Here is a 20,863-nt window from a genome sequence, read left to right as displayed (position 1 = left end):
AATTTTAAATCAATATAATCAATATTTTACCAATTATAATATTTTATTAATATTAAATATTGTATTCCATCATTATTATTATTGTGATATTCATTCGTAGTAAAAAATTCAATATATAAACAAGATTACACTTACCATTTTCTCACAAGCTTTCTTTCCATCCATAAACCCTTTAGGAATAGCATTTGGTGTTAGAAGTTCGTATCTTTGTCTGAATTCTTGAAATGGTATTCTATTTGGAAATCCTTGTCGACAAATTCGAATTCCTTCTAAAACTCCATTACATCTCAATTGATCTAGTACCAATGGTGCATCAATTTTTCCAGCCTTCTTTTCATGATTTGGTATGATGCATCTTACAAAATTAGGATTTGTGTTTCTTAAAGTAACCATTAATTTTGCTAATTGTTCCTTGTACAATTGAGAAACTGTTCTGAACATGCCTTTCCTTGTTCTTGCACCAAATTGTGTATCAGTTAATGCTTGTTGAGCCATTCCAACAATTTCTGCATCTTTCCAAATATGACAAACGAAAGGATCTTGTGAATTTTGTAAAAGGCTAACAACATTTTCATTCAAAGGATCCATATTTTTCATCAACCATTTGGCAGCTGAATAATCAACTTTTCCAGCATAATGTATGATAGCAAAATCTGCCACACCTCTGAAGTCTGTTTTCATGAATTTTGGATGTACACTATGTGCACCTACTAATTTTTCAACAAATGTTTTATCTGTTGCTTTAGGGAACCAACATTCTTCATCCAGTAAAGCCATGATGCCTGTTTTGAATTAAAATTTGCTTAAGTTATTGAAGAAGCATTGACGATAAATAAACATAATTTGTAAATAACAAAGTTTCCAATAGAAACATTAAGTAATTCAATTTTAAAACGCCAAAAAGGTAATATTAAAATGTATACAATGTATTATTTAAATTCACTAGCATGTTACTTTGACCGAGTGATTTCAGAAAGAAAATGTGGAATATAGATATATATTAAATGTATAAGCTACATTAAAGAGGAGGATTAAGCAATTCGAACGTACCCATCGGTTTGTCAATCAAATCAATAGTTGGTTGCAAATCTAATCCAAAATCAATAAACTTCCATTCAATTCCTTCCCTTTGATATTCTTCTTGTTCCAAAATGAACATGGTATGGTTGAATAATTGTTGTAACTTCTCGTTAGTATAATTAATGCATAACTGTTCGAAACTATTCAACTCGAATATTTCAAAACCAGCCATATCTAAGATACCGATAAAACTTGCTCCTTGTCTTTTTGTCCGATCCAATGATCGGTTGATTCGGTTTACAAGCCATCTAAACATTCTTTCATAGCAAGCTTTTGAAATTGCTTCTACGGCAAATTCAACTTGCTCTTTTGTTTGTGCTTTCGTTACGAAGTCTCTACCCACTTTAATTCTTGGTTTTAAAAATGCTTTTGTCATTTCTGTTACGCTCAAACCGAGTAAATGAGAAATTTTTTGAGCAACAGTATTGTCCGGTAACGTAGCTTGATCCGAGTTCCTTTCTTGACGGAACTGCATAGAACCAAATAGCATTACCGCAGACACGATACGAAAGATCGAAGAAAAATCTTCATTTGTCATGCCCATGATATGCATGGACTTCACGGTTGAGAAGAACTCAGCTGAATCGTCCACTCCTGGAACTGGTAATGCGCCATTGGAAAGGAATGGATAGTGTTTCGGATCCTCCAAGATAAATTCCTCTGAAATTTTTTAAATACTGAATCATTTTTGTGTTCTTTTTTTAAATATATTAAAGGAATAATTGTAGAGTATGAAAGAAAAAATAACTGTTATTTACTATCTTTAATGAACTTAATGAACTACTATTTTCTAACTATAATGAAACATACAATATGGTAATATTTAGTATTTCCTTTTTTTGACATATATTCATTTTGACTTACAATAGAAAATTCCATTTATACGAACTGGTTGAGGGACGAATAACTTATATCATTGAAATTGATATAATAGAAGTCTACTGTTTCTTTTCTCTACTTATGATTTTTTGCTCATAAAGAAAGAGTTCATGCTCAAGTAAGTGCACTAAACTGACAAGAGTATTTGATCTACTGACAACAATTTTGTTAAAATAAATAAAGTTCATAAAAACGGAATTCTACTATACTTTAGTTTGCTCTTTAACAACAATAAGCATGACAAATTATTTATCCCATGATCTTGTATAACCGAGATCTAGTATTATTGGAACTTATCAAGAATGAAATATATAATTGAATATAATTGCATTTATTCTGAACTTATGCGAACTCGTGCTTATGAACTCGTAAACGAATAAAGATCAAAATTTAAAGCCTGAATGTATACTCAAATCTGTATTTACAAAATTAATTTTTTATTTCAATTTCTCCCTTTACTAGAAATTAAATTATTGCCGAATTAAATTGATTTACGTTGTTTCATTTTAGAGAAGCAGTGCGAATGATTCATCAAAATATGTCATTTTCATCTTCCATCTGTAGTGTTGTCCTAAAGTGCGCAGTGAACGGAGTACAGCTGAGCTTTACAGAATGGATGATACACTCATAGTGAAACACCACTGACAAGTACATATAAACGCATGTTGAATGCATAATCGAACAATCAGTTCGCATTTCTATGATACACATCGTACAAAATAAATATGGAAATGAATGCGGATAAATCAGAATTTTGATTTTTTGCAAATTAGTGAATATAATTATTATGGGTATTTGCTTATACAAAATATTTTGCTACGAGTAAAGGAAACTTTGAAAGTTATTTTGTGGTGTTATTCTAAGTATAAAATATCTAATAAGCATATCATTACTCCTAGTGTGCTAAAAATGCCTCTTAATGCAATAAAACTAATTATTTATCCGCAGTGCTCATTTGGAGTCTTCATCTGAAGCATTCATCCAGTGAAGTTATCTAAATACTCTGGCTTTAATCCTTCATTTTCTTTGTAGACAAATTATCGCCACATTTCTCCAATGTGAAACAGTGTAAATTCGGTTTTATTACAATTTAGCCATTTGTATTTTGTCTCGTACACAATTAAATTTCATAATCGTTCTATTTTGTACGTGACTTCCATATTGCATCAATTCCATTTGGGATAATATATTCTTCCAACTTTTAAGACAGAGATTTATATATTCTGCCATTTCATAAAGAGAAATTTAAACAGGAAATGGAGAACAAGGACGTTCTAAATTTGTATTTTGACGAATGAAGAAACTGATGCATTCATCATAGCGTTACGTTATTAAACGACGTCCAAAATGATTCGTTGGCTGACATTCCACGCATAAATAATTGAACTTCAAGTCAGGTAGCAGCTGAGTCATCTATGAAGAAGGTTGTTTCAAATCGTTCGTATCCTGAAAGAACAGGCTTAATCGGAGAATAGATTCGGCTATGGATCAAAATAACCTAACAAGTACAACACATAATGGGCGGAAACGTTCAGTGTCTCGAAGCGGGAATATCGATTCACTTCTCCGTTGCGAATAGTAATAAACAGTACGTCCTATGGGCTTGGCCTGAGTCAATAACATTGTACACGGCATAAACGTGCACAGAATAAACCTATATAAGACAAGTTGAACTGATAATGAAGTGATAACATATATCATCATTTCCATGAATCTCAACCTCATATTGTTATTAAACCAATAAATTTTAAAATACTTCTTGCAATCTATTTACGAAGTTATTCGTGGCAATGAAGCTTTTTCCTCAAATATCGTTTATCCTTACAGTTAACATATTAAAGCGAAAGAACTGAAAGAAATTTGTGTCATAAAAGAAAAATTATGAAAAGTGTAAATGATTTTTTTATTACCAATGATAAATGTCGACTTACTTTTTTGATCAGCGGAGGCACCCGCCAGAAGTTGATAAAATATGTGGAAGGTTCTCTCATCTTTCGCTTGTCGAATTGCTCTTGACTTTTCCAGAAGATAAGTCTCTATGTTTGCGCCGGCAATGTAACCCGAGGCATCGAAGTTTATTCGAATAAATTTACCCTATTTCATAAATTGTCAGTTATTAACATCATTAATCATAATTAAGGCAAATTGCTTTTTAGGTACAATTAACAATGCACTACTTAATATTTTCTACTTTTAGATTCTTATTAGAAAAAAAAATATATAGATATATTTTAATAAAATATATATTATATTATAAATAATATAATATATAATTAGATAATTAATAAAACAACAATAACAAATAAAAAATATAATTTATATAATATATATTTAATAATAAAATAAAAAAATAATATATATATACGTGTGCATATTTTTTCCATTTTCTGAAGCACAGTAGAAAATATTAATCTCATTGTATTATATCTGTTAATAAATACTTATAAAAAATATTTGTAACAAAAGTAATTGTTTTTTATTATACAACTTTAGAACAGTATATGCAATCAATTTATAGAAAAAATTAATTAATAGTGTACTCTGTTTTTTAAAGTAAATATTTTACCTGAAGAAACAAAAACGTTCTTGTCGCATAAAATGTTTCAAGAGTTTCATAAAAGGTTTAACTGAAGAGGAATATCAATTTTGAGAAAATATTATAAGGAAAAAGAACAATATTTCTTGAACTTACAAATCGGGATGAGTTGTCATTTTTCACTGTTTTAGCATTCCCAAAAGCTTCTAAAATTGGATTCGCTTGTAAGAGTTGCTGTTCCAATTCACCCTATCATAAAAAATTAATTACATTAGTAAACATAAAAATTGTTAATTTATCTCGCAACGTATGTATCTGTTTATGTATTGTTTTTGCAAAATTATATTCTCTGAATTTATATTGTCAAACGCATTTCATAATATTTGAAAAGTTCGGTGGAGAAGTTATAAAATATAGACGTATCTAATCTACAAAATTACTGTTAACTGACATTGATAGAAATAGAAAAAAAGCATGTCCTTCAAATGGATCTGCAAATAATAGTAAAACCGTAAAATGTAAAAATGCTTTCAAAGTACTTGTAGAATTGTAGATAATTTGTAAAGATAGTTATAATTTTATTATATAAGCAATAAACGCTTCTTACAAGTTAGTAATATTTAAATAAATAATACGTCGTTAAACAAATTTACAGCACGTGCGCAAATACAATAAATTTTTAATAGAACAACAAATTCATTTATGTATACTTTAGGAAATTTGCAAAATAATTGCGATAAATAAAACATGAGCAATGCATGAAATGCAACAAGAATTATGATATAAACAGATATTTTTTAAAGAAATATTATATCATCGTTTATTTCACTTCAACTATACATGTTGCTAATTAGCTAGTAATTGTCTCATCTAAATCACCAAACAACCAAAATAATAATGATTATTTCAGAACAATTAATAATGTAAAAGCGTAATTCATTACCCATTGTATCTAAAGGATACAAAACGTTGTATATTATCTTAAATTGAAGAGTGCTTGGAAAAAATACAGTGTTTCTAAGAAACAAGTATTTTCAGGAGGATAAGAAAAGTTATGCATTAACGTGGACTAAATTTATGAAAAAGAAAAGCGTATCTGTAAGAAAACCTATGTGTGCCACTTTTTAGTTGTAAAGAAACTCAATGTTTAATTGAATTAGACAAATGGCATAGACAAAAGCTAAGAAACAATTAACTAATGTTTACTGGCACTTATATCTCTTTCTGTAAAGGAGACGTTGTGACACCATCTTCTAGCATTATTAATAATTATTTAGTAAAGGAAATTGCACCTAAATTCTATGCTATGGCTTTCTCATTGGTATGTGAAACATTTTCCAATAAAAAAATCAAAGTTTCTCAATCTTGGCACTTACAGTACTTTTTACAGGCACTTTTCAATTAAATAACAGAATTTATAAGTTTCTATTTAACTTAAGAATCAATATGAACTTTTTAATAAATATAGCAATCAATAGGAAAAAATGGCAAGAAGCTAATTTCTCAGCTTGATTTATCTATTTATGAAATCTATGTAATGAAAGCAATAGCTGATAAAATGGCTAAATTAGTTATAATCGTGTTTACTGTTTAATACAAAGAAAACATTGATTTCCGATATTTACCATTTCCATTATTATAAAACAAAGAATATCGTTACGTTATTTAAAACTTTATACGATTAAGCGCAAAGTAAAATAAATATGTGGCAAGCATACAGCACACGCACACACATACATAAACACGACAGCGAATATATTAATAAATAATTTAATCAATCGACTCTCACGTTAATTACCGCAAATTTATCCGAAACATTTCCGGAACCCTGAATCCAGCGAGCAGCAGTAAAAAAAAAGAAAAAAAAAAAAAAGTAAGAAGAACATGTTAGAACTTCGAAATACTTTGTTTCTTAATCGACTAAAAAGCTATCGTGTTAAAGACAATATTTTAAAATTAATTTTTAATTAACTCTGCACTTTATTAGTACGTAGAATAAAATACGAAGGAGGAGAGAAGGACGAAAGGGAAGAGATGGTGAAAGAGAGAATAAGCCAGATTACGTTTCTATTAAGATTGGTAATATTAAATATAGTTAATTTACATATATCATTAGAGAGAAATAAGTATTAAAAATATGCGAAAAATAGATGAAACGAAGACGCAGTAACATACATATATTTTTACGTGCATAGAATATACGAAGAAGTTAAGAAAGTAATGGGAAGAAAATTTCCAAAACCTGGGGATACAAACTGTTAGTGTTAACCAAAGCTAAAAACAAATAGATATTACAAAACAGAAAGCAAAAAGAAAAATAAGAAGGAAATATAAAGAAGGCGGACAGTAGCGTATATATCGCGTGAGCGGAATGTTGATCATTTTGTTGTTGACTTACTATGATTAATGCCGGACTTGGTGTCTAGGTATGTTGTAGCCGCCGAAAGTCAGCACCGGGAATGAAAGAATTTATAAAATTAAATTCACGAGCCTTAGTTCACGAATCTAATTTTCATTCGAAGTTTTGGCAAACTCAAACAACTGAAACACCAGCAAATGTATATCCAGAATCGCTCGGAGTGAATCAGTGAAATCCGAGTAAAATTCTAAATATTTGAAAGTTCGTCACGAGTAAGATTACGCAAAAAAAAAAAGAAAAAAGAAAAAGAAGGAAAAAATCCTGTTTCCATTTGTAATTACTTGTTTGATACGTGTCATTGAAGGTAACTCGAGTTTGATTCACAACAAGTATAACGTGGATTTTTTTTCTACGTTCGTAGAACGCCATACACAAGCTATTTTGAACATAATTTACGTTAAATGAGAATATTCAATTCTTCAACTAAATATTCTGACTGTGGCGTGTCACGCATTATAAAACCTGTCGGGACTCTTTCTTAATGATTTTGCAGTTTAAACAAGATTCGTGGCGTTGTTAATGTCGAATTATGAAACACGTGAAAAGGGAACGACGATAGTTTTTTCCTATATAAGAACACAAGTTTCGAAGCATACGGTGACTCAGAACAGTCCGACGAGAATGAGTCAAAGCCGAGTTAGGCCGATAAGTGGATCGTTTCACTGAAAAAGGAAAGATCCTTCGAGAGCCTGTGATCTACGATGGCCTATCATTATCTATCGCGATCGCAAAACAGTCGTATAGTATTCGATGATCGAGTTTTTAAATAGTTCACGTAACCCTTGCACAATTAACATTTAATGTACGTTTTGTCCTTTATTTCGTTTTCTTTTTTTTTTCTTTACTATATCACGTGTAACAACATGTTGACATTTTCAGTAAATCACGTTCGTTTGATTATACAATTATGTATATACAACTATGTATGTACTGAATTCTTAGTACTATATATAATACATTCTTATTATATGTAAGATTATTTTGAACGAAACATATCTCTGAGTAAATATTGTTTATGAAAGTTGTTTACATTATGTAATCAAACTGGTCAATGTTCTATTTTCTACAATTCATTAATCGGTTGTTCAATAAAGATAACCTCCAATTTAATCGACAGTACTAAAAATATATCTCTCCACATACCAAAATATCACAGTGCTTTCCTTGCTTTAGGAAGTTCGGTATATTTTATCTTCGTAGTCAAATTTTATCTACTATAACTGCGGAAACTGAGGCAGAATTTCCTTCCTGTGTCATTGTTCATGATATCATACATGTATTAATTTGCACAAAATTCTAAGATTATTACGATTATGTTGATATTTTTTAATTTTAATTAAAAAAATGTACAAAATACGATTATTGGAGAAAATTTTAATATTTTTAATATTTACATTTTTATTTACTGGAAAAATTTAATAATTCATCATTCGGGTAACATTAAGGGTCAATTTTAAAATAACTTGTTATATTATTTTAAAATAAATGTTTGAGATAAATAACAATTTTTTGAATAATTGATAAAAGCTTGACCTACGTATTAACACATGGATTGACATAATTTTTATTTCAATTGCTTAATAATAATTTAATTGAGCTGAGAGATTTCAAACTTCTATATATATGTAAATATTATTTTTGTATTATATAAATTTCCTTTTGTATAATTTGATTTGATATGTGCATTACGTATTTGTTTATATTCGTATGAAATTTACGAAGCATCATGCACGAAAAAAGAAGAGGAAGAGTATTTACAGAAACTTTCATGCACCGGGTGAAATTTACAATGCTCTCAATTACTATTTAAATAAACTCTTTCTAAATTTGAGTCCTTTTTAAAAACATTCATTGGAATATATGGAAGTCAGTTACTTTCCTATATAATCCAAACAACTGCATAACAAATTTCAAAATAAACCGTCTATCTAATATAGAATCATTATTCCAGGATATATATTCAAATTATGAAACTGAAAGTAAAATTATTATTGAAATATTCACCTATAAAACCAAGATAAGAGTTCCATACATGTGCTGATGATATAAATTTTGTAATTACAAGTACTGAATGGAGGAAATAACTGACATGGACAATCGATTATTTGTAATCATTTGCTATTGATATATATTTCATAACTAATTTTAACATTATGATTTTTGTTTTAAAAGAAAAGATATAACAATGTACTTGCATGTTCTCAATAATTAGTTTCAAAGAAAGTAAATGTGAGAATATTTATATCATATACACAGTAAACAATATGTTTATAAAATAATAATTACATACTACTTTATATATATATATATATATAAATATATATTATGGATATATATATATATATATATATATATATGTGTGTGTGAAATCTTTTATCTCAATAAACTCTCTTTCATGGAACATTTCATACTTTTAAATTGACATAAAGAATTTAATTATATTACTATCAACTTCTAAGTAACATGTAAACATCATACAAAGATATGACATAAATTCCAATAAGCTTATAAAACAATTTTCACTGTCCACGATATTAAAGATTAAATAAAAAAAATAAACAGATTGACTTTGTAATATCAAGTGTATTGTCAATTGTGATGTTATAAAGTTAAATGTGTATACATATATACTGAAACAAAAGGACACAAGAAAGTAAAGATTATGTTCCATATGTTGAATGTTGAATGAAATAGTATTTAAACGTAACAAAAAGATTCACAAGTCTATCAGTTTGTCAGTTCGTAAGTTGCAAGAAGTTATTTAGAATGATAGATATAAACATATCTATTTCTTTTAAGACTATAAAGATATCATTGAAGACAAAAGTATACAATCTAAGATATAAAATATAACAACATGTGCGATAATGTGTACTTTGAAATATCTTTTGTAGAGTTTTCATAATCATTAATATTTTTGTACAAACTCAATTAAATAAAAAATAATCCTAGTAAAAAAACATCAGTTTATACTTATAACGTATAATTTAATTAATATTACAATTATTATTAAGACTACAATATTTTGCTCGATATTACGCACTGAAGTTCTTTAAATTTTTAAGGATGTAAAAAAGAGGAAATATATAATCTCATTTAAGAAAAATTGAATAATTTAAGAGAGTTGCGAACTAAACGAGTACCTGTAAACGATTTCCCTCCAATACCTATTATTCCCTTTTATCACCAGCAAAACAGTATGTATTCTTGCAGTAACAAAAATATCTAACATCTTAATGCTAACATTGAAATGCTGTACATTACAATAGGTTTCGTTTATTCTACATAAACATAATAAAAAAGATCAGTGTACAGAGAAGAATGTATCCCTTCTATCAGTATACAACATATATACAGTTATTTATTTTATTTTGTCTTTACTGGAATATTTTAAGTGCCGAAAAATTCTTTTCATATCGAATCTCACCAAACATCGAGATATTCAGTTATTAACTTACCGCATTTGACTTTGGTTTCGAGGCAGCGACGTATGCCAGGTATTGAATTACTTTTTTCGTGTTCTCAGTTTTACCAGCGCCGGATTCACCGGTGCATAGAATGGATTGATCTTCGCGATCTATAAACAAGAATATGTACAAAAGATCTGGTATTTCGAAGAAATAATAAACAAATACGTCTTACCTTCAAATTCAATAACAAAGCATAATCAATTACATACATTTTATTTTATGAGCTGACCAGTAAAAACATTTAAAAGATCATAATATACAATTACCGATTAATTACAAATAATTAAATAGAAGACTAAATGAAATATCAAACAACCAGATGTCTCGATAACGCTTAATGACTAAATAAATTAGTGGATGACTGGACAAATAAGAAAACTAATTACCTTGAAGCATAGAACGATATGCAGTGTCCGTAATAGCAAAAACATGAGGTGGGACCTCGTGTCTCTTGATACCCTTATACCTCTCCATTATCTTTTCCGTGTAAATTGGCAGCCTCTTGTATGGATTTACTACCACGCAGAATAGTCCTGAGTATGTCTGCAATCATACCAACGAATCGATGAGTGGCCTGGCTACGAATCACAGAAAACGAATTTCAATCACGTTGATTTCTACCTCGAATATCTTGAAAATCGAATAACACCGTCCCAACAATATACTTCACAGACAAAAGCTACAGACAGCAGCATAAGTGCAATTTGTAACTGAATAATTGACTTTTTTTTACAGCCTAAGGGAATTTATAAAATTTAAAATAATATGTTTATAATTCCAATGAAAACTTTTTAACGTTTTCTACAAGAGTTATATTTTACGTATTTGTATTACGTACGTAAGAAAATTTAATCGGTGAAATTTGTAAATAAAAGCTACCAATGAGTAATATTTTCTGCTGTGTAATTCGCGTAAGAAATTTCTTTATAAATCACATTTAACGTGCTGGTTTAAGGTAAGAGTGATTTGGTGCGTTGGTGAATTATAAAATGAAACTGCAGTTACACTGTTCCTCCCTCAGCCAGACATTTCTGTTTAATTCCAAGCGAGTAGCATTTCTCTTGCATTTTTTACGTAACGAGTTCAAGGTTAACAAGCAGGCACATATAAATTATTACTTAGAGAATATACTATAAAAAATATTTCTCTTTCTCTCTTTCAAGTTTTTAACGTGATCTAAAATATACAATGGAAATTAAGAGCTTCAGTACTTTTTCTGTGCGTCGTTTATCGTGAGAATATTCTCTCTGCGGGAAAATATTTCTCACGCCTTTTAAACAGCAGTGTTTAGTCGTTATTTATACAAAAAATGGACAAAATTGCTATTGTGATTTTTTGTTTAACGTATCAGACGAAAGAAACTGACGATCGAGAAATCGACGAAACGTAAAAATAAAATAGCACGAGGGGAAGAAACCAGTTGCAACTAGTTTAACGAGAATAGTATCGCGTTAAAGTTTATTTGGAATTCGATTATCAATTAACGAGAAAATCACACGCAATGAGCTAATCAATAGATTCCGCTGGCGTTAATAATTCACGTAACGAACGTAATATATAAATCGCAGTTATACCGCAGTCTAACGTATAATCAATAACACAAGAATTTCGCTAATCCACTGATATCGACGTCTTAGTTTAATTTTCATCAAATATTAGCTCTTTTGTTCCAACAACTGCTTAAGCGTTCAATTACAATGCATGTAATTCATGCGCCAGACACTTCTAGAACTTACGTAGCGTACAAACTTGAAGCGATTTGCTACGCACGTGTTGTACTTTAACCATCAATAACCCCATAAATTGATAAACGGCTACACTATGTAAGCAGAGAAACGAACGGAATATCGATTTACATACATTTTGTTGAAAAATCTGACCAGGCTAGTGTAGTGGAAAATGTGACTTGTATTCGAAAAAGGGCTGAATTATAAACTACATTTTGCAGTACGTTCATGCATTTGGTAATAGTTTCCTTTTGATGAATAATTTACAAGTTAAACGGAACGAGAAGCTGAAGGTATGCGTCACCATTCGGGAAAGATGAGCAAGCGGGTCGGTTTACACTTTCCACAAGTTCATACCGATGTGTAATCATGAAAAAATGTCAAGTAGGAAAGGATCTTGGAGATTTTTGTGGCCAGACTTAAAACTTTAACTTTCTATATCTTGCCAATTCGTTTTTCCATTATTCTCGTATAATAGAGATACATAGAACGAAAAACTATATTCGAATGAAGCTGTCTATGTTAACGAAAATGTTGCAACAACTCATTTTACGATATAATAGTACCGGTAGTTGTTCGATAAGAGGTTAAATAACTTTGCTCTGTTTCAGTATCGTTGATAAGAGGATGGCGGTATATTTGCGGTACATTCACTGAAATAATGAGACGATGACCTAATAATCGATACAAACAATCGTATTGTTATGTAATATGAGTCAGACAAAAAATCATATAATAAAAATCGCAGGCTTAAAGGATTTTCGAGAAAAGAAATTAAAAACTTTGAGCTAAGAACATATACATTGTCAATACATTGTATTAAAATAAATTTTTAATTTAAATTCTGCAGATTTCCAATTTAAATTTTTCTATTGAAGAAGGAAGAAAAAAGAATGATTCCAAATGTTTAAAATCATAATGAAGAAAGGCATATCCTTTTTTAAATATTTTATATTTAAATATATAATATATCTGTATTATAAAAACCTAGACTTTGTCTCATCATTATTTATTCATTAAATGTTGAAAGTAAAACGTTCATCGGACATTAATGAATTAGTAGCAAGAGCAATGTTAATAATAACATCCACTTTGTTAGAACGTTTGCAATCCTTAATTCTGTTCAACAAATGTAAAGCTTTTCGCGCATAAAACATTGTACATTAAATTTTATTATCCTCTTCTTTATTGTTGAAATTGTATTCTTATAAATTCATTACTTTCCAGTCTTCACATTTTTTCTAACAATTTTACAGCCTACAAGCTGCAACTTCATATTTATAATGTTCATTAAGATCAATTGCAGAAAAACATTTATAGTCTTTCCTTTTTTTTCTTCAACACAGATGAACCTAAACGAGGTCGAACAAAGTCTCAATGCAAAGTAAGGATCCACGGCTATTTTGTTCTCTTTTTTTTTTTAACAGAACTCTCTCCTCGAAGGTCTCCAAAACCGGTCTTTGAGAGTATCGTGTCGTCGACCTGCCTAACATTCCTGGTTATCGCTCACTAACAACCACTGACTCTAACTCCCTCTAAAGGAAAATTGCATGTCTTTCTTGACTAGGTGACGTAGGATAAAGCTAACATCAGTTTTCATATCAATTCAGAAGAAATGAATCATTCACATTGATCTTCTTTGAAGCAGCACGAGGTGATCACGCTGTTCCACTTTGTCTTTCGTTAATAGCTGACTTTTTTATTTTTCTCGCTTTTAATAAAAAAATTTTGCCAAAAAAGAAAAAAGAGAAAGAAACCAAACAAATATGAAGACTGGAAAAACCTCGGTAAACCATGGAAAAACCATGGTAAAAAAAACCTTTTTACCATGTAAAAATTGCACAACTAATAAAAAGGGAATGTTCTTTGTTATGCTCTTTTATGTGCGGTATATATATTATTTAATTATAATTATTACTATATTTATAAACGAACATATTTATAAAAATACAAAAAGAATATTTAGATATTAAGAAATATATTATGGAAGTAATTCTGCATTCATTTTGTTGATGCATATAAGAAAACATAATAGTGCTGTGTTTTCATATAATTAATAGTCATCAAGCTCTCAAGTTGTTGACTATTAAAATTGGTTGCGCGTGCAGAAATCTGTAGTAATTGAAGCATATTAAAGTGCGCCGTTTTCTGCACAATTTATCACGAGTTTTAGACACACGCATCAAGATCACGACACAATGCTATTATACGCGTATACAGATTGCCACGAGAAAAAGAAACGTATTTATTATATTTTCGCTATTACGTGTCACTTTTACTATCAGAATCATCGACGAACATATCATGCACTTTTTATTTCCTAAAGCTTCGCAGAACTGTAACGCATAATAAGCATGTATGCTTATAATTATAATAACGCATGATAATAATACATAATATGTTTCATACGCAGTCGTACGAAAACCGCGCATTAAAATCAGACTCGTACATATTTCAAAACTATATTTTCAACCATTCTCCTTTTTAAACTCGTTAAAGTTCAGAATAGAAGAAAGGATTAGAGTTAAAGTTCAGATAAAAATAAAAATAAAAAGAAAAAAAAAATAGAAGAAGCGATGCTGTTCACATGTAAACAATTTTGAAATAAAATAAAAATCAATTTAATGTTCCATTATACGAACTTCCATTATACAAAGTTGCCTGTCTGAAAATAAAGTATCCCGGTTTTCAATACGCCCCAAATTAGTAGACACGTAGGCATTTTTTTGGTATGACTTTCCGATTTATATTCGAGTAGAAGAGAGTGAAAAAGAAGAGGGAAACAGACGAAAATCAGAGAGAGGGGAAGAAAGATATAAAGGAGTGCGGTCATAAAAAAGAAGAAGGAGAAAGAGCAGGAGGAAGAGAAGGAGAAGGAGAAGAAGGAGAAGGAGAAAGAGGAGGAGGAGGAGAAGGAAGAGAGGAGGACAAGGGTATATGACGAAGCGACATGTTTAATCAATCCCGGAATCTGTACGGTTTCATCAGAGTTCGGTTTCTTTCCTAAGAAGACCGAAACTGCGTCTTGACTATAAAAGGCACGAAATCTTCAGCGAAACTGGCTCTTTCTCTTTTCCTCTTTAACTCGTCACTGGTATATTACATCGGGACGTTTACGGTACCGCGAGGAAGCAGGTTAAGGACACTCGTCCTTATAAGGACTCCTCCCTGATCGTTCTCTTTCTCTTTTCTCCTTTCCTAAATTCGATAGAGAAGAAACACCAATGCTTGATATATAAATTTCCTTTCTCGCTCGGTCCTATGTTAATAGCTTTTACCACGGTATACTTCAATTTACTATCCTTTTATGGGAATTACATGAAAATATGACCAAAGCACATATAAACAGGATCGAACGTTCCAACAGCGAACGAATGTTTCCAATAGCACTAACAAGTATTTAAGAGCCAGACGAAATTACGGCTCAGTTTGGTACATGGATTCGTTCGAATTCTTATATTATACCATAGATGTTGATAACAGATCTTATTTATTGCGCAAGGAATAGAATTTCTTGCTTTAGTAGCAGTACGACGATTACGATCGATTATGAACTGAAAGATTTTGATGATTTTCGGAACGTTGCACGGAATGTAATATACCGTGGATTGAAAGAAGAAAAATCAGCACGTACGAGGCACATGCATGACGTCATTCTCTCGTGTCCTAGAATGCTTGCCATACGTAAGCAGATATTTCTATATCGTAAGGCCCAATAAAAACCGCAATTTTTTTAATTAATATCGACCGATAAAAGCTAGCACGATCTTCAGTTACGATTCCGTTGAACTGTTTATCGAATTATTAACGAAGAGAAAATTTGAGCGGAAATGCCTACAATTTGCATACGTTTACGTCTATGTCATCTATGGGGAAACAATTTTTTAAATTTACTTGCCGAATTTTTATTGAAATATAAAACGCAAAATGTTTCTTGTCTTTTGCTTTATTTTTCTGTTCTAATTATTCGAAAATTTCCTATTTGTCAATACTGCGAATGACAAGTAATTAATCTTACACTTAACAAGCGGAAACATTCGTAATATAAAATTAAAGGATCATATTATCCATTAATTTGTATAAATCGGTTCACATTTTTCTTCTTTTGATTTTACAACTTGGTTTCACGAAATTTTGAACGCAACCTTCAAAGTATGCTAAAAATTACGGTGAGTCAATGTGCCACACGTACGTGAAAATGAGGTATGGCTGTTATCAGCTTCAGATAAGAGTCAAGAATGAACTACAGTTGTGCTATCTATTAACATTGGAGTTCCAGCCTTCTTTGAAGTTTCGAGATCCTATAGCTCTCTCTATGTCGATTAAATTATTATTTTCCAATTTTACTGAGTTTATTCTTTATTTCTGTATAATACCAAAATGAATAAAACCACATATGGGGATTATTTTTTCTTTCATATTAATAATTTGATAATGACAGTAAATAAAGAAATATTATTTACACTGGTTCAATAAACGTTATATATAGATAAAATTCAATGTAAAATAAAACGATTATTCTTCTAAGTTTTTATGTATTAGAATATTGTCCATTTTATATTATAAATGAAATAATGTACGAATCAACGGTATGTTTTACCATAAAACGGTAATAAGTTATTAAATAAGCAAATGTATCTTTAATTATACTGTCTATAATTTCTTCTGATTTACTTTCATAAAAAATTTTATTGTGATAAATATTCTCGCACAAATATTTTTCAGTAAAGTTCACTCTTTTGAAAAGCAAATTATGCAATCATTTATACAGAGGAATATTTATAAAACATTTCAATTTACCACTTATTTACGAATAAAGAAAAAATCTTCAAAGATTTTCGACGATTTTATCAGCTTAATACCTTTTTTTAATTATTCTGTTTTTATATCATGTGTTCCTTTATAATTAAGTTTTTCTAAAATAGTAATGTTAATTCATATATATTTATTATTTTGAGCACGAAATTTGAGAGAAAAGTAAATACAACGGTTCAATGAGAGTAATCTCAGAAATAGAATACTTTTGTTTATTGTTAGAAACGTACGAGAAAAAGCTTGATCACAACACTGTGAGATAATCAAATTCAGCGAGAGCCTTGGGTTAGGTCAGTGTTACGTTTACAAATCCGTTTGATCTATTTTGGATGTTTAGCTCCGTAATACAACAACAAAAAAACAAAACGATCGAATGTAACATTAAAATTTGATAATAACAATTACTCGCGTTAACTTTAAATCAAAATGAATGTTTGAATTGATTTTCGTATTCTTCCGGTTCATACAAGAAATTTGTTAACTGACTTGTACTAACTAAATTAGATAGCAAAAACATAATTAAAAGAAGCTTTAGCCATTTATGGCTTATAAATATTTGTTCGAATTCGAAAGATAAAAATATTGTAAAAAATAAATATTTGTTATAAAGAAATTAAATTTTGATATTTTGATAATTATATATTTGTATAACTGTTTATAATAGTACTAGTATACGTATAATGACATCACATGATTTATATTAAAATAATCACAATTCTTAGTATAGACTACATATTACTAATTCAACATAATGTTTCCAGGTAATATTTCATTATAGTTCAATGCATATAACTTATATTATATACTAAATATTTGCATATATATAAGAATATTATAATATTCAAAGACTAGAATTACTTTAGAATTACTTTAGACATAAAGTATTATATATCCAACTATATAATTGACATAAAAATATTGGGCTACACTATAAAATTAATTAAAGAATTAATATTAAAAAACCAAAATTTATGTATATGAAAATACATAAATTAATGTGATTGTAATTTATATCAGATAATACTAAATGTATATAACTGTTGCACAGGCCATAGTCTTACAAATTTCTGTCCAATAATCCATACACAAATTTGTGTGTGTGTTTGTGAAATATATTAATATTTATAATTAATTTATATACTTATATAAAACAAAATGAAAATTATGCATTCTTATTATTTGCCTTAGCTGTACATTCCAGTTCAATTTTTTTAAATCAAAGCAGAAAAGTCTTACAAAAATCAGTTCTAGTTTAAATTTAAAAGTATTATGCTAACTTTATATTTTGTATGCATGTAAATGTGTGTGCATATGTGTGTGTATATATATATATGCTTAATTCTTTGTTTATCCACCTAGGTGATAAAGAAAGAAATACTTTTTTAATTTAAATAAAATCTACTGAATAGTATCAAGATAATGATAACTTAATTTTGATATCTGATACAATTAATTTTTCTTTTTTACCATTGATATTAATCTAGTGAACAAGTGATTGATAAGATATTTATAAAAAGAAATATAGAAATTAATTAATATCAGAAGCAAATCATAAAGAATTAATTATAAGCATATTTGCATTTGGAAAGAATGTTACTTACCATATAATTCAGAATAATTATTCTTTTTATATTATTGTTATAAAAAACAAATATATATTTATAAATTAAATAAATAATTTGTAAACAAATAAAGATTGCATAATAATAAAATAAAATTTTACTAAAAGCGTTTATACACTGACAGACTGCATGCAAAAAAATAAATATAGCATTTATAGTAGCTCTACAATTAGTACACAGTAATTTAATAGTAAAAAATTAATGTTATCAATAATTATAGAATTGGTTTCTTTGTAATTGATCTTAATTTCTGCTCCATTTGAAACAAAAGGATGAGAAAGAAAAATTTATCACTAAGGCTTATTACCAATCTTTTATGATCTATTTGTTATATTCCCCTCAAGAAAACTAATCAAAAAATGAATCATTGGCTTTTGTTTGACAGTATTAGTAATGGAAAAGGATAAAATCTATCAAACTCACGTAAATGAGGCCGGAGTAGTATCTGTCTTTGAGGTTATGCAGTACCGAAGCTTCATTTAGGCACGTTAATTCAGCCATGTCTTCAACTTTATCAAATTTCGGTGGATTCATCTTCTGAATATCATCTTTCGCGACAAGGACCCGTTTTCCAGTTTCGGCAATCTCCACTTCGACCTCATCACCCCGTTCACCCTTTATCCCGGCTGCAACGAAACCCTGAGTTTCGTGAGGCACCCAAACCAGCTTTTTCTGCGTCCATTCCGCCTGAGTTGCAGGATCATTGAAATTATTCCTGTCAACGGAAAGGAACCGCAATTCGGGATCCGAATGATCCACCCTCGAGTCGACGTCCGCCATTTTTGTTTTCGAGATCACTAGCTCCTCGAGCCGGCTTCAGGGACGAGCGATTCCAAGGACGATCCTCGACAGACTGACCTCTTCGTAACAAGGACACACATGTAACTATTCAACACTCGTTTTCCCGTACTTTCCGAGTGTCTATTGTCTAGTGGTAGTTAAGATAATCTGAAGTTGGAGAGTTTTGGACGATTCGTAGTTCGTTCTCCTTCGAGGCACCGTGTTCTTCTACCACCTTTAACGCTCTTCGAGATTGTTTTCTTTCTCGCTCCTCGCGGCCATCTTCTTTTCTCCTTACCACAAAATGATGGTGGGGCTCTGTTTTCAAGGTAGGCTGCGTAGTAGCGCTCATGTCGCTATATGACGCGTCTCAATAGAAAATTGATTGGTTAGCAGGTAAATATACTAATACAGCAACCAATCAGAAATATTTCGTATACCATGAAAAAGAGTATTGGTTTAGACCATAAGTGAGGTACCTTATTTCATTCTTTTCTATGTCCTGATTTTAAATATACACCTGACGATTCTTAACCGACAACTCATAGTAGCGCAATTGTAATGAAGTATAAGTATATCGATGATACACAATTTAATTATTCCCAAAATCTTTTTATAGAATTTTCTCTATTCGTTTGTTATATAAATTATATTTTTATTTCCTAAGTTTACAATATAAAGACGTCTAATTATATCATATAACATATTAATTTACTGTGTTTTCCAAATTAAATGATATTTTACTTTTTATGTAAGATACATATTTAATATAAAAATAATAGTGGCGAAAGAATACATTGCTTTTTGCATATAAAATTTGTATTCGAAAGTTATAATAAAACAATGTAATATTTTAATAGAATCAGTTGATAATTGATTTAATTGTTAGGGATTTTCTATTATACGTATTTAGAATCATTAAATAAATAGTATAAAGTAAATACGAAAATCTTGTCCATTTAAAATTATGTAGATATATTTTTGATGATATTTTTTATATGCGTCTATATACATATGTACGTAAAATATAAATTTTTTAAAATACTTTAAAAAATTATTTACCTTCCACGAAATTTAGGCCTTAATTAAATATTTTTCAAAGATATATGATTTACATATATTTTTAATGTATTTAATAGTAAAAATAATTTAAGGAGATGAGGATTTTTAAGATTGAATTTCTTTTCTTTATAGCCTTCTTTAATATATTAACAGTAAATATTCTTGTTATTTCTACTTTATAAACTGAATTATGAAGAAATATATTAAATTAATAAATTATGTAACTAACTTTATTTATTGCAATAGATGAACTTCTTGCATGTTTTTGTTTATAAATGATGTACATATATACACAAATAATTTGTATAAATTTAAAGAAACTATAACAAATTTTATTTATTAAGCACAGGTATATAATACTTTTTAAATTTAAAAGTTCCTATAATCTGTCTAACGAGACAAGGGAGTAAACGTAAACAAACTGTGATTACTGTGGATTACAACTATTGGTCAAACTGATTACTCTCGAATGT

General features: G+C 29.4%; 1 protein-coding gene across 10 annotated transcripts in view; it reads right to left on the bottom strand.

Moving 5' to 3' along the window:
* The window catches only part of LOC132915222 (myosin heavy chain, non-muscle), a 29,316-nt gene extending 9,687 nt beyond the window's left edge, over positions 1 to 19,629 (bottom strand). For 3 of the 10 annotated variants that reach the window (XM_060974966.1, XM_060974968.1, XM_060974974.1), the window contains exons 1-9: positions 18,972 to 19,629; positions 10,771 to 10,927; positions 10,373 to 10,491; positions 6,894 to 6,917; positions 6,285 to 6,323; positions 4,652 to 4,744; positions 3,891 to 4,053; positions 1,051 to 1,740; positions 136 to 782 (exon numbers count right to left, since the gene is read on the bottom strand). In XM_060974966.1, coding sequence (XP_060830949.1) covers positions 136 to 782; positions 1,051 to 1,740; positions 3,891 to 4,053; positions 4,652 to 4,744; positions 6,285 to 6,323; positions 6,894 to 6,917; positions 10,373 to 10,491; positions 10,771 to 10,927; positions 18,972 to 19,328 — 2,289 coding nt within the window. In that variant the 5' untranslated portion in view covers positions 19,329 to 19,629. Of the gene's footprint in view, positions 1 to 135; positions 783 to 1,050; positions 1,741 to 2,168; positions 3,779 to 3,890; positions 4,054 to 4,651; positions 4,745 to 6,284; positions 6,324 to 6,893; positions 6,918 to 10,372; positions 10,492 to 10,770; positions 10,928 to 18,971 lie in introns of those variants that run through there. The other 7 variants (XM_060974967.1, XM_060974969.1, XM_060974970.1 and 4 more) reach the window with 7 other exon arrangements.
* Positions 19,630 to 20,863: the final 1,234 nt, after the last annotated feature.

The sequence above is a fragment of the Bombus pascuorum genome, chromosome 16 (assembly GCF_905332965.1).
Source record: "Bombus pascuorum chromosome 16, iyBomPasc1.1, whole genome shotgun sequence".
In the NCBI taxonomy this organism is placed as follows: Eukaryota; Metazoa; Arthropoda; class Insecta; order Hymenoptera; family Apidae; genus Bombus; species Bombus pascuorum.
The sequence above is the reverse complement of the archived record's forward strand: the minus strand, read 5'-3'. Positions and strand labels throughout refer to the sequence as shown.